At 37.4% G+C, this 15,695-nt stretch overlaps 1 protein-coding gene across 1 annotated transcript; it reads left to right on the top strand.

Annotated features, from left to right (window-relative positions):
• The first annotated feature begins 4,510 nt into the window (after window positions 1-4,510).
• On the top strand, window positions 4,511-7,990 carry LOC131323894 (uncharacterized). The gene is made up of 4 exons (XM_058355731.1): window positions 4,511-4,731; window positions 4,830-4,941; window positions 5,049-5,151; window positions 7,377-7,990. Exons 1-4 carry the CDS (start codon window positions 4,511-4,513, stop codon window positions 7,418-7,420), a joined length of 480 nt encoding a protein of 159 aa, XP_058211714.1. The 3' UTR covers window positions 7,421-7,990.
• The last annotated feature ends 7,705 nt before the right edge of the window (window positions 7,991-15,695 follow it).

Below are 15,695 nucleotides of genomic sequence, written 5' to 3'. Positions count from 1 at the left end.
TAAGGAATTGATTATGTCCTGGGCTAACCTAAAAAAAATTTCGGTAGGCAAAAAAATGTATATTATATGCATACGGGCAATCTCTAAGAAATAAGGGTTGTAATTTATTCCATGCACTGCATATATTGCTAGCGCTTATTGTGAATGTCCCGATTGTAACGAGCAGAGGCATCGAATATTTATTTCTTAAGAGTTAATGCAGTGGTGTCTTTAATATAATACTCACGTAAAAACTCCTGGACATCAACAAATCTCCAAAAAAACATTTTTGAATTTTTTTTTTGCTGTTTCATTATAATTTAAACCTAAAAGAGTAAGATTGTAAGAACCAACATTTTAAAATTTAAGCACACTAGTCAGTGCACTGCATCAACTTAATCAGTAAAAATCTACGCACACCAGTCAATACTTTGCATTTAACAGTATAATAAAAAATCTAAGCACACCAGCTAGTCCTCTGCATTTAACAACATAAGTACGAATCTAAGCACACTAGCCAAGGAACAAATAAATGGGTTGGTGACTTGGTAGATTGTGTTAAACAAATAAATGGGTTGGGCTAAAAAAACTTGGTAAATTTTTTTACATATATATATATATATATATATATATATATATTTATTTATTTATTTTTATTTTTTTTGATTTTCTAAAATGAACCTGGGCATGGGATGGGCTGTAGTTCTACTTCTACCCTTGCCCCTTCCCTATCCGAACCCCGATCCCCAAGGGGATTTGTATTTTTTTTCTCTCCATCACCGTCCAAACGAGGAACGGAGATCCCCTCGGAGATTCGGGGATCCAGAGTTTTAACTAAAAAAGAAAAAAAAATAGATTTGCTAAACAACAGAGAGCCAAAAAAAAAATATGAATAAAAGATTTAAAATAAAATGCAGGATTTTAAGGATTTTATAGCTAAAGCTGAAGTTAAAAAAAAGAAGAAGAAGACTTCTTTGGACTGAAACTGAATTAAAATGAGCACAACTTTTTTTACAATACAGACATCTAAACAACAGAGAGCACAAGAGTTACGTATTTGCGGCATTGGAAAAGTAAGAACTGGGGGGTGGGAATGAGAAGTTACCTTAAAAAATATATTAAGTAATACTAAAAGGTGTACATATATTTTTGGGGGACGGGACAGGGCGGGAAGCAAACGGAAAACGAATTCTGGGCGGATTCGCGGCGCCTCCTACTGGATCCCCAAAAATTTTCAAAAAAATCCTCATATTCTACCCAATTCCCAAACAAATCTTCAAATTACAGATCTACTTGGGATAAAAATCGGATTGGATACAGATGGATTGGATGAAATGGCCATCTCTAATCAGTATGCGTGACAAAGAGAACTCAAGACCTTTTTTTTTTTAAACAATGTAGGGTACTCCTTTATTTGTACAGTTTTTTTTTGGTTGATAATGTCCTTTATTTGTAAGACTGTACTCCTCTTGACAAGAGTCGCGTCATTTAACTCAAATAAAGTCTTTTTCTTTAAAATTCTTACCTAGCTATTAAATGAATGACATGTCTCTCTAATAAAATGTCATTTCAGTCTAAATTAAAAGTCACACCTCTTATCTTAGGGAAAAAAGACACGTCTCTCGCTAATAAAATATGTTGTTGTTTTTTTTTTTTTTACGACTTTTAAAGTTCCAATATTATGTTCGTCCTTATTTTTTGAGAGTGGACTCGAACTCGTTGTAAAATTGAATGAAATAATGAATGAATGGACTCCTATAATGTTCTGGTAGATTTGCATTCAAGGGATTAATCCATCCGAAATTTGGAGTACTCTCGCCGAGAAAGGAGAAAAAAGACGACAAAATAAGAAAGATGTATTCAATTACAAATTACTCCTATCAAGCGAAGCGCATAACAAATAGCTTAACCCCAATCTACCTAGTGCGTAACAAGGAGTCGGGATCGATTTTAATTACTGAGGTTTCTCTCTCTCTCTCTCTCTCTCTCTCTCTCTCTCTCTCTCTCTCTCTCTCTCTCTCTCTCTCTCTCTCTCTCTTGTTTTTTCTTAAGAAAAGATAAGAAGAAAAGATAAGAAACGAATCAGAATTAGACTCAGATTCAAAGATCTCAGTTCACGCCCAGACCAAGGGCCCAAGGGGAAAACACAAGTTAGAAATGACTTCCATGTCTTTCTTCTATTCAGTTCCATTTAGCCCAGAACTCACATACGTACAATGATAACGAATTTACTTGGTAGCTAGTATGCATGTGTGAAATTTTGAGTTCTTAATTTCATGTTCGGGCATGTCTTTTTATAGAGCATCCCAACGGGAGATGTCAAACGTGACATGAACAATGCAACGGATACTTTTGACAGCTTCAAGCCTTCCAATTATGCTGCCTTTTCCATATGTCAATTTTACGTGAAATTGAAGGTAGCTCCAAGCCTGTCAATTTTGACAGCAACATAGTAGCATGCCAATTTTCAAAAATCTGAAATTTTTAAGGATTAATAACATAAGAATTGAAAAGGAATAGCTTGATGTCAAATAAAATAGAATTTGACATAAGAGTTGGAGATAAAGCTTTGACTTCAAATTAGAGATGCCGAAATGCCACATCTCCAATTTGAAGTCAAGTATCGGAAATGCTCTCTAGGGGAGTATGTACTCCTTGTAGCCACCTCCCAAACTCACGGGTAAAATATTCATTATCCCTATGATGATAAGTTTCAACAAGGCCGCTACGGGCTTTACCCGTAAGAATCCCCACCTCTAAGAAGAATAGGAAGCACCAGTGTCATCCTAATCAACACCCCGGGATCCAAGGATGACAATCCTAGGGGACTATAACTCCTAAAATGCTTGTAAAATCATCCCCTTCATGCTAGGGGCCGGCATCTACGTAACTCTTGCCCCACTTCAATAGCTTGAGTCCTTTTGTTTGGATTGATGTTTGAAATTTTTTTTAAAAAAAGTAGGAGTAATAAGTGGAGAGAGATAGAGAGAGAAATGTTGAAAGTAGGAGGAATCTAGGGAGAATTTTTTGAAAGATTCTTTTTAAATTGTAAAGAGAACAATCTTAATTTACAACCACAAGTCGTCGATTGACTTAAGCATCAGGGGTCAATAGTTCCTGGTTGCAGGTCATCGATTGAGCGCACTAAATACTGCTTCATCGCTAGCCATGTAATTTCATGAATTTATATTAAAAGAAAGAGCTAACGAAAACATAATTCTGCATATAGATAGTAGTTATCTTTTGCAGAATAATTATTTTTCCTCACATACATAAACATTTCCTTGTACATACATACACAAATAAGACAAAAACAAAACGAAGCAAAAGCATAAATCACCGATCCAAGTGTAGTACTCCTGGATCGATCGAAATTTCTTTACAAATCCTCATGACTATTGTCTTCGCAGCAGTAGTCCTCTTCGGGTATGGTCTCTAACCCAGGAGAATTTGAAGCTTTGGTGGGCGAAATCAAGAGCGCTGGTGCTTCCTCAATCCAGGAATATTTCAAACATCCAACCGCCTCTTTCCCCATTTGAAGTACTAGCTCAAGTTTACTTTCTCAGCTGGCTTGATCAAGAAAGACAGAGATACAGATTGGGAGCAGAAGCGGGAGCGGGATTGAAAGAAGATGACAATACTTTTTCCCAGGAGTTCAATTTTGAGAGCACTGTGATGGATCACCTGTGGGTTTTAGAAAAGATGAGCTGATAAGATGTGAGTGATTTCCTTGGTTTAGTAACCTTTTATACCATACTAAACTAGTGGGTATGAAAAATGTGAGTTCACTGGAAAGAGGCTATGAGAAACCACCAGGAAAGTTAAGGGCATGTGCAAAATGAGAATGGAGTTGTACAAAAGTAATTGGAGTACAGGTGTGGTGTTATGATGGTGACGTGAAGGCTCATTAGTTTACAAACACATGGTATGCATGTGAGCCACACATTAAAATATCTTCCTCTGTTTTGAGTGTAGCCGCGGAGTGCAGAGCTTTTCTTTTTAGAGATCTCTTTCGTGATTACTCCGTATCATGTGGAAAAATTTTCAGTGCTGAGCAGATATCACGTGATGTTTATTCACGCATATGAGCCGTCTATTACGTGTTTGAACGGTTCAGATTAGGAGAGAGAAAGTGTTGGGATGAGAGGAGAGAGAGGATTTCAATCCGAGCCGTCCAAAAGTATATCGAACGGCTTAGATGTGCTGAGCGGGTACCACTGTAACGACCTTAATTTTGGTCATAGAATTTTTTTAGAATAAAAATATATTTTGTGATCCCAAATTTTAATAGTTTATTTAAATTAACTAATTCAATTGTATTATGTCATATTCAGAATAATATTAGGATAATTGTATTTATATATCGAGATATCCATCCTCCTAAATAATAAGAACCAGATTGGTGGATGCCATTTTTGGTCCGATTTTTCCAATTGTGCCCCTCAATCCCTCACTGTTCGATGTCTACAATGGTAATTTTCTGTCTGCCTGGCATGATGGGGTACCTGGCGTGATCTGAGAGTTCCGCGGGATGCGTGGTGCATCTTACACGTTCTTTTTCCATTTTAGGGTTTTCACTTCTCTCTCTCTCCATCTTTTTCCCACGCCTTCCCCGCTCTCTCACACCACCAGGCACCACTCTCTTTCTCTCTCAAACCATCTCTCACACCACCACTCTCTCTCCTCCCGTTCCCGCCCCTGCCTCCGATTCACCCTCGCTGCACACTGCGATCTTAAATTTCACGCAGTTAGGTATATTTTTTGTACCCCTGAATTTCTATTTCCTCCTCATCTCAGAACAGAAATCTTAAATCGAACATCTCTCTCCCTCTCTTTCTCTGTTCCTCTAGGCAGCAATGGACGAGGATACTATCACTTCCAACACGGTTCGCCGTATGTCAAGCCGAACTCGTAAAGTTGCGACACAAATGGTCGCTGCACTCAAGCGGCAATCGAACACAGGTATCACAAATTCCTTCCGCTCTTTCGCCTACCATTTGACTGCACAAGTTTTATGTAGTAAGCTTTTGGGGTTTAACTAAAAGTTCCGTAACTTATGTACCTTTTAGGGAGCCCTTGCTCGTCTTGAAGCTTTGGAGAATGACTATCCAGGAGCAGAGATGATAGAGATCTACAGCAATGATGATGCTTATCTTGACGGTGAAGACCAAGGTTTGTTCCAAATTGCTTTCTGTTTTCTCTTTATTAATCATTTTTGTAGGGTTTTGTTTTCTGAAATCAAAACGTAACAGTGATTTTGTGTTATTTTCTCAACTCCTGGTTCTGCTACTATCTGTGATGTTCTGAATTTTGTTGTTCGATTTGAAAATTTCATTATTATTTTGGTTGATTATGTATGTTGCTTTGATTGTGCATATTTTTGGGGTGTTCTGATGTTTCTGACATTTGAAAGAAAAAAAGAGTTTGTAGTTGTATGCATGTGTTTGGATCTTATATATATGAGTAGATTATTTCCGTTGTGCTATTCTGAATCGTAGGGTATTTTCAACTTGCTGGAGATGGTTATGTATATGATGTGTATTTTTTCCCCTTTTATAGGCAGGGAAAATATGGCCTTCGCGACACATGGAGTTCAATATCAAGTATTAAGAAAAAAAAAGGGTTTTCAAAATTGATTGGCGTATCAAGAGATGAATGATAGCTAGCTTGTGTTTATTAAAAGAACATCTTTAAGCTGGACTTCAAGTGATACTACTATCATTATCGCTTTTGAATTATAGAGACATGATAGTGTGTCTTTTATAGATTAAATGTATATCCTATCAAAGAATACATGAACTTATAACCTAGAGTAGATAAATACACCAAATATCACCATACCAAATCTAGCAGCTACTACATTGCGTAAAACTTAATTTTGCTTCATATTTCTCTTTATAACCGCTTTTCCTACACGCTTGGAAATTCAATGTCCGACAATCTTTGTGCAAACTATTTGACAAATTGTGTCTTCCAAATATGAGTGTTCAAGCAGTACCAAAACAAACATATGAATAGTTATGACCTTCAAAAAAATGAATTGGACTTCAAAACGACGTCTCATTGTCAAAATCTATATTAATAAAAATATTGAAATCATGGAGCTAATAATGTACATTTTAATAAGAGAGGCAAAAAATATGGAGGCCATGTCAACCCCTATTCGCAATGCACATTTACCCCTTGTTATTCAATCGCATATACCCTATAAAGTATTGTGCACACCAAGCGTCCTCACTCTTTGAGTCTCCGTCATACAGTTTCCAAAGATGAAATGGTCTTCAGATGTGCCAAATGGGAGCTCTTTTGTGATTATTATAGATTACTTGTGCATTTGAGTTGATTTTGAATGGGTATGTATTCTTTGGCAAAATGTCCTTACATTAAGGTGATAAGTTGATAACCTCATGAATAGGGTTCACTAATAGTATGCCTGTTGTGAACTAAAATTTTCAAATTTATACAAATATTCAAAACTTGATCCATGCAATAGAGAATTTGTAAGATATTTGAGTTTATGGAGATTTGAAAATGGTGGTGACTTAGTTTGACCAAGTTTACATGGCCTTTCAGGTATTGTCATGTTGTCATGATTTCTTGGTATTCGTGTTGAATTCATTGTTTAATCTTCTCAAAAGAGGATATAGGTGTTGTTTTGTGATTAAAGGATTAGAGTATCAATTACCCTCAATGTTGCACTCTCTGGGTGGGTTATGGTTTCATGGTTGACTGTAAAAGTTTATTGATGTAGAGGCATATATAAATAGAGTGCAGAAACCAAGGAACAGTTCCAAATCCTTCTTCCACTTCAGATTTAACTACTATTTTAGACCGGCTTTGTATCATAAGTTTAGTGCTTCAGTACTCTTTTCCTGATGCATATGGGCAAATTTGAAGAGTCTTTTGCTATATCCCCTGCTATCCTTTGGCATGGGAGCAGCAGGAATAAAACTGTACCAAAAATATCGGAAGAGATCCTGCTCTTAGGTCCAGTCCACCAGAATCTTTGAGACTTCCTAGCATCTTTTATTGTCCTATTATTCTGCAGGATGGTAGGCATGGCAAAGTCACGGTTTATATTTTTTGGCTTCTTACAAAAAGTATAAACCACTTGTAAAAACCGTGAGTTTCATTAACCATTGCTACGATTTTATACTTTTTGGCTTCTTACAAAGTCGACGAGATTAAGGAAGCATGTAAATTTTGATATCTATTTTTTACCTTTTTTGATTGAAGCTCGGTGTTTCATTTGGAGTTGAACAATTTTCCCGAATGTGCAAATAATGATATTGCTTGTGCTTGGGCTATTGAAGTCCTTCTAACCTTCTAGGTTGTTTACACATTTAATCTTTTTTTATTGTTTCCATTTGACGATTTATGATCAATCCTTTGATCAGCTATTCATCTCGCGATTTCCTGTTGTCTATCACTCCATACATGAGAAGCAAAAGTTTAGGCCCGATTTGGATAAGAGGAATCGCAAGGCAAGTAGAGGATGCAAATATGTCATGTGTGGTTCTTCATGTTACTTTATCCCCCCTCAAATAAGAATACTAGCTCCACCCTGTCTGAAAACATAATTCTCTTATATTTTTTTCCCACGTTCAGCATTCATTCCTGAACCATTAGAATATCAAATATTTTCCAGTTTAATATATATGGCCTAAAAGTCATTGAAAGTACGCAGTGAAATCCTCAAAAAAATAATATTTCAGTTGAACATTTTCGTTACATGGCAGTGTAACCTCCCGCAGAGGCCATTTACAATTTATTACCAATCAGATAATCTCAATCATTGCATAACTAACTTTTGTTTTTCCCCTTTCCAGGTATGATTTGGTGATTGTATGGAAGTTCGAATGGAGATTCCTTTCATGGTATATTCTCTTCTCCACATTTTTCCCTTCTCGCACCGAGTATTGACTTAATTGATGGCCTACTTTTAAATTATTTTTGTTTGGATTTTTCCCTTGAGCATTGGCCAAAGTCACCACCAATATTTGTTGCTATCTGAAATAAGAGGTCTGGCAGAAAATTCGTTCCAGTGCGTAGTTCTCCTTTTGATCATATATCATTTCATTAATTCTCTCCCTCTACAGGTGTGGTGTTATGGATGGTGACGTGAAGGCTCATTAGTTTATGAACACATGGTATGCATGTGAGCCACACATTAAAATATCTTCCTCTGTTTTGAGTGGAGCCCCCGCGGAGTGCAGAGCTTTTCTTTTTAGAGATCTCTTTCGTGATTACTCCGTATCACGTGGAAAAATTTTCAGTGCCGAGCGAATATCACGTGATGCTTGTTCACGCATATGAGCCGTCTATTACGTGTTTGAACGGTTCAGATTAGGAGAGAAAAAAAAGGGAGAGAAAGTGTTGGAGTGAGAGGAGAGAGAGGATTTCAATCCGAGCCGTCCAAAAATGTATCGAACGACTTAAATGTGCTGAGCGGGTACCACTATAATGACCTTAATTTTGGTCCTAGAATTTTCTTAGAATAAAAATATATTTTGTGATCCCAAATTTTAATAGTTTATTTAAATTAACTAATTCAATTGTATTATGTCATATTCAGAATAATATTAGGATAATTGTATTTATATATCGAGATATATATAGAAGTGTACAAATTTACTTTCCTTAAAACTAGGGGATTTTGTTTTCCCTTGAGAGCTGTTAATCACCCCGTGTAAGGGGGGTATGACATCGAGCACGGGGAATTCCCCGTTTTACCCCCATCCATTTGCGCTCTCTCTCACCCATTTTTCTATCTCATTTATTTTATTTTTGTATAAAATTGTAAATATTAATAACTTTTTTTTCACCTATTTTTTTTTAAGAAATTTTATATTTTTGAAATATACTCAACGAAACCTATCAAACGAGCCTAATATTGATGGTGAAATAATGTAAAACGGAAAAACTATATTTTTGTAATAGTTTAAACTGTCTAAAAAGGTTGAAAAATTAAGTATTGGAAATTTCAATCCGTTTGAACTGGTGGAAAAATTTTAATTTTCTGATCATTTTATCTGAGATGGTCATAATTAAATTTTGACTATAGTGCTCTCGTTGATTAACCTTAAGAAAGTCGTAGAATTAAATATCTCTTAGGGTTAATCAACGAGAGTTCTAGAGTCAAAATTTAATTATGACTATTTAGGATAAAATGATCAGAAAAATAAAATCTTTCTACCGGTTCAAACGGATTGAAATTTGGAACACTAAATTTTTTAACCATACTTTTTAATATATAAACTGTTCGAAGATGTTGAAATCACGTATTTTTTTAAATCAATTTTATATATTTGAAATCTATTCAACGAAACCTATCAAACAAGTCTAATATTGAATATGAAATAATGTGTATAAATTAAATGATTTTTTGGGCCCAATATATTAACTATTTGTTTTTATTCGTCATTTTTTTAAAACTTCTATATTTGAGTTTTCAAGTAAAGTATGTATGTTGAATCCACTTAAATTTACTTTATATTTATGTGAACAGTCGTAAGTGCAAACTAAAATCAAACTTAATTTAATTACAATTGAGTATATAGAACCAATACATGAACATAAATAAATATACAAATTTAGTCAATATTTCCGCCAAATTGTGGTCGTTGTCTTGGTGGATCTATTTGCATTACTTCGTACCACAATTGGAGGCGTGCTTTATAAGGATGAGCCCATCCATGTGCTTCATTTAATGCATTTGGCCTCCACCATATGATGATGGGTGGTACAGGGTAATGACGATATAGGAAAATTTGCACGAAGTGATTGCCATTAACACGGCCAATAGCTATATGTGTGTGCACTGCGAATGGAACTGGATGTGAGCTCAACGGCAAGTGAGTGAAATAACTCGAAGCAATCATATCGAATATATGCAGCACAACATTGTACGTTGATGCGATAACAAGTCCCAATGATATAGAATCTATCCAATGATCCTCTGGTGCCGATGGCTGAAAGCAACGAAGTCTTTGTAGCACCTGAGATACATAATTACGTTCTGGATAAAGCTGATCATACAGGACCCAATTTTGTTCAATCTCTTGGATAAAGTCATGTCGTATTTGAGCCCATTCATCTTCAGAACCATAGAGTTACGCAGCTAACGCCCTGAAGCCACAATGACCGTCGGGTCGAACGTCAACACAGTGGGAAATATAACGCTGATACTGCTGAGGAAATTTCTCAACGAGGTGATCCCTCCCATTGCTCCTTCACGATGTTGGAATACGTGAGGCCCGAGATTCTGAAGTGGATACTGTGAAGGAAGGTATGTGATCGACTTCTATTTTGCTCATCTCTGCCTGTAGGTCGACCCCTGTGTTCTGTGTTGTATGATGGGGGTCGAACTGTGCAACGAGATGGATCCGCCATATCGAAAAACCTGTCCATCATAGACTCTCGACTGTCGGAATCCATTTCATTTAATCTTCCAATAAGCTGAGCTGCCCTGTCGGATCGTGCTCCCTCGTCAGTATGCCTCTGGGCGTGCATGGACAACGTACTCTAGTGAGGGTGGATAGAGCTTAGCGGAATTGGTCTGTCCACAGAACGGTAAAGTGCAATGTCACACCCCAAAATGAGAAGTGACCGGCCATGAATCACAAAACCAAAGCTCGTAGAACATGCAGCCTAAAAGGAATTTAATAAAATACCAAAACAATGAACTACCAAATAGCCAACCTTTTTTTTTATTATTCAGAACAACTCCAACCAATTAAGTTTCCACCAAAAATGAGTATGGGGCACAAACATCCCATGAACCAAATAATATCCAGTGATCCAATAATTTAAAAAAAAACTTAATATTTGACAAATATTTTGAATGCGGAAGCGATTATTAAAATAAAATTAGGATGAGACACCCTAAGGAAGTCAAACAACAGAACACTTCGAGATACCGCCAAAGTCCTCCTAACTGCCCAACTTGCCTGAAAAAACCTGAAAAAGAAGTTGGAATAAATCCGTCAGCTGATGAGCTCAGTGAGTAGCAAATCATGTATATTAGAATAAAGTTCTGAAACAGAGATTAAAATAATTTACCATGTCAATATAATTTTGGCATAGAGGTGAGCAATAAAATAATCAATTAATCCAATAAACGATTCATCCAATAAATCTTAATGGTGTTCTCAATCCAATCTCCAACAACAATGGGGAACCACAACCAAAATCAATAGTACCAGGTGCAAGTGAATAAATATCTCAAAATTGGATCCAATATCGATTCTTAGAGTCACCACGAGTAGGTAGCCCGTGGAACTTTTCCCTAAGAACGATCCAGTTAATAACAACCGTTGAGCATTAGGGTCACCGGCCTAATCCGATCTCTTCCCTAATGGCTAGAGTCACCCGCACACAGAGGATTAATTTCCCTGGACTTCCAAAATATGTTCCCATCAAAATCCACAAAGTTCTCACCAAAAGATTATTCGAACAACAAATGGTTTCACCGATACCGCATACCAATTTAATATAATCAAATATAACAATGTGTTTCGAATTTCAATCATAAATTTTCCAAAACAACAATTTAAGGGACGCGGGAAAGTTTGAAAGTACATAACATGCTTAACCACTCACCTGGGTCCAAAGCTAATGCAATCGAACAATGCGAATAGGGCTGCAAATGAACCGAGCCGCTCGCGAGCGACTCGTGACTCGACTCGCTAATGGCTCGTTCGAACTCGGTTCATCAAATAAACGAACGAGCTCGAGCCATCATTCTCAGCTCGTTTCATAAACGAGCCAAACTCGAGCAACTTAAAGCTCGGCTCGGATGAGCTCGCGAGCTCGTATATATTTATATATATAAATAAATATATATATAAATAAATATATATATAAATAAATATTATATATATATATATGTATATATAATTATATGTATAACTGTATGTGTTTTTTTCTGTAAATAAGTTTTGAATACACAACTTTGGATTTTCCTTTCCACGTGTTGCAACGTGGCTTATACAACCACTCCTTAACGACGACAACTCTACTGCTTAGTTTTATAGGGGAGGAGTACAATACCTTTGCACATCTTTTACAGATGTGGGACAAGTCTTGAGGGAAGCTTTTCATTGTGAGGGAAAAAATAGGAGTCCCACATCGATAGTTTTTGAGAACAAACACCCACTGTACCAGTATAAAGAAAGAGTCCAGCTCCTTAACTTTTTCGTGTGCTGGGCAAGCATGTCTCCCATTTAGGCGAGCCACACGAGCCGAGCTTGAGCGCTCAAATATTTTCACGAGCCGAGCTCGAGCCAACATATTTGGGCTCGATTCGAGCTCGAGCCGAGCTCGAGCCAAGGTAAATTAAGGCGAGCCGAGCCCGAACATGTTGAAACTCGGCTCGGCTCGGCTCGTTTGCAGCCCTAAATGTGAACAACGCGAAATGAAGTTAACCTGGACAAAAGAATAATACGAAATGACTAACTATTCAAAGTTTAGTACTGACTAGACAAACTAAGAATATAGATCTATTAAATTTCTTAATCCCACCCCAAATCCTAAACTACTATAACAACAATGGCCTCCAAATTATTACTTTTCACTCCAACCCATCTGTATCCACTAACCTACAAATCTCATCTCCAAGCACCCGAACCACGTGCATACACCACACCACACCAGGAGGTCTCCATTCCTAACTTCTTCTGTGTGAACCTTGTCCACACATGCACAGCCGCACGTCACAACCGTGCAAACTCCTTCCGCCACACTCTCTCTCTCTCTCTCTCTCTCTCAAGCCGGCACCCACCAAATTAACTTATAATAATTTCCACCCAAATAACTTGCTTTTGAACCGAACTCTGAGAAGTGAAACCATAAGATTAGTTCATGACTTGCCACGATTGAAGACGATCAAGGGCGACTTCGAAACCTGACTGCGCTGCTCTTTCCTTCCCAATGTTCTCTCCAAATAAAATCCTACACGGTGAAAATATCTCCTAAAGTAGTAACTTGTAAAACTATCCATTACCCTGATTTTGATCCACAGGCCACACCACATGACCCAAAAGCTTAAGCACAAGGTACTAGTAGTAGCCCACAGGATTTGTTATATGCCTAAAATCATCCATGTAGACTTCCGATGTGGGATGGGGTATTACAATCTTCCCAACTTTATAGCCTCGCGCCCTCGCGAGAGGTTGAGCACTATAATCACCGACACTAATCAAACCAAATTAACCAACAACCAAATTCAACCAAACTCCAAAGGCCCACATGGTTGTGTACATGAATGACTTTGATACCACCTGTAACGCCCCAAGCAGACTGCTGGCCCAGTACCCTGATTTTGATCCACAGGCCACACCACATGACCCAAAAGCTTAAGCACAAGGTACTAGTAGTAGCCCACAGGATTTGTTATATGCCTAAGATCATCCATGTAGACTTCCGATGTGGGACGGGGTGTTACATGCAATATCATGAAAGCATGGCAATCCGTGTGTCCTTTTGATTTTACAAAAGCAAAGGCCGGCTTCATTATCAGTGCGTTGTGCCTGCTTATGGATGAAGTCCATTGCCTGTAATGAAATTCGACCTTTGATTTCACTATAAATGCCTTCATGTAGATGTATGTGTCGTGAAATGTTGAGAGATTTCTGGAATGACCCCTGAATATCCCCGAACTGACTAGTCAACATCTTTTCTATTTTCTGAAAAGATGTTTGAAGCGAAGACATGGTATCTCCCAAGTATCGTTTGAGCCTCGCATGCGCAGACCCCGCCCTGCAATTTAATAATACATTGTGTTAAATAGGAAAGTTACATAACGTATTCGTTAGTGCAGAACAGTAAACATTCAATGACTATAGGAAAGTTACCTTTGGCTTGAATTGCTCCCGAGGTGCATAAACTGGTTTATATATGCTGCAACAAATCGCTCTTTGTAAGGACCCAACCATATATCCCAAAGGTATTATATGGCATTAGAGTATTGCTCAAAGTTTCCGCACATGGCATTCCACCTCTGTTGCAAAGACATTGGTGTCGATGAATGAATAAGCAACTACCATGCCTTGAAAAACTCGTCCCACCTCGTACCAAGCATAGGGCTGCACTTCTTCATTACACACTGGTTTATGTGCCAAATACAAAGGATGTGATGTGCCAAGGGGAAACATATTTCAATGGCACCAAGAAGTGCCAGATTCCTATCTGAAACAACCACCGATGGCAACGCTGCCCCTTTTCCAACCATCCATCTCTTTAAAGTATCCAATGCCCATATCAGTCGCTCTTCTGTCTCATTATTCAAATATACCACTTCTGTCACGACCCAAAACCTACCTTGAAAGTTATGACCGGCTAAGCGGGTGTTAAGCCGCCGAAGGCCTGCTCATAGTCTAGTTTAGGGATTTCTCACATCAGCGTCATTTTAAGCAATAGAATTCAAGTATGCGGAAGCGTAGAATAAATAACATAATCCCAGAGCTTCTAGGTGTACAAGTATAATAATTACAAACCATTAGGCTACACACGATTCTGCACGGTTATTCTAGCACCCCATTCAGTCCACAACTTGATGTATATCTTAACCTGAAAAATTGGAAAAGGTTTTCATAAGCCGAAGCTTGGGTGAGAAACGTATACCAAAGTTACAAGTTTGACCATGGAAATACCTCACTTAGTAAAATAATTCAAGAGCAAAGCACATTTCAAATATTCTCATCAAATTCTCCAGTACATGCATTTTAGTCCATAAGCTCATTTCTTTGGTCCAAAAGATGGACTCTTTTCATTTCATTTCTCTTTCAACTTTTGCACTTTTGAGTGATAATAGCATTCAACGGTATTTTTGCCAGTCGGTTGGGGAGCGACCCCATTGAAGAGTGGTAAGATATCGTTACCCGGTGATGCCTGGCTGCATCTCCTACCTTATTATTTCACGCCACTAGTTTCTTTACATGTCTCCTAGCGCTCGAGACACCGTTTGAATGATTCATATTATCACAAGCATGTACTAACAAGAAGTGAAATTCAAGTTCTCAAAACGTATTGCCATGGTCTAGATTAACTGTAACACCAAAGATTTAATAAACAGGCCATCACATGTATTTTACTCAACATCGCCAATTAAATCAAGTAAGAGGATTGAATTCCACACTTTCCAGCAAAAACAAGCAATGGCATTTTATCCCAAAATTCAAAAAAATACATGTAACTAAGGTATGCGCAACTCACTAAAAAGGATGCGTCTAACTTGACGTGGCACCGAATTAACCCAAGACACTAGTACCTATACAAAATGTATCACAAATTACTATTTGTTACAGTTGAACTTAGGGGTAAACTAATTTCCAATTCAGGCCAACGAATTAGCAACGAACTGTTTTTATAGCTCTAAATGAAAATATTATATTCTTTAACTTAGTATTCCTTCTGAAGCTATGGGTACAAATACGTAAGTCTGGAATAAAATTCCCACAGCTATTCAGACCACAATTCACTTTGCATAGTCTATAAAAATTAAGTTAAAGTGTTGAGTTTCTATAGCTCGATGTTTTTTATCGAGATGCATACAACATTAACAAAAATAAGTAACAAATATGTATAATAATAACATTAATAACTAACCTGATCAGTCGTAAATTTTGCTGTGTAATTACGCCCAACGTAGGAGCTGCTTCTCCACAAGGAACATCAACTGACCAACTTTCCGAAAATGAAAAATTGTACTGATCCAT

The sequence above is a fragment of the Rhododendron vialii genome, chromosome 4a (genome assembly GCF_030253575.1).
Source record: "Rhododendron vialii isolate Sample 1 chromosome 4a, ASM3025357v1".
Classification (NCBI taxonomy): Eukaryota; Viridiplantae; Streptophyta; class Magnoliopsida; order Ericales; family Ericaceae; genus Rhododendron; species Rhododendron vialii.
Note: the sequence above shows the minus strand (reverse complement) of the source record. Positions and strands in the feature narration are given on the sequence as shown.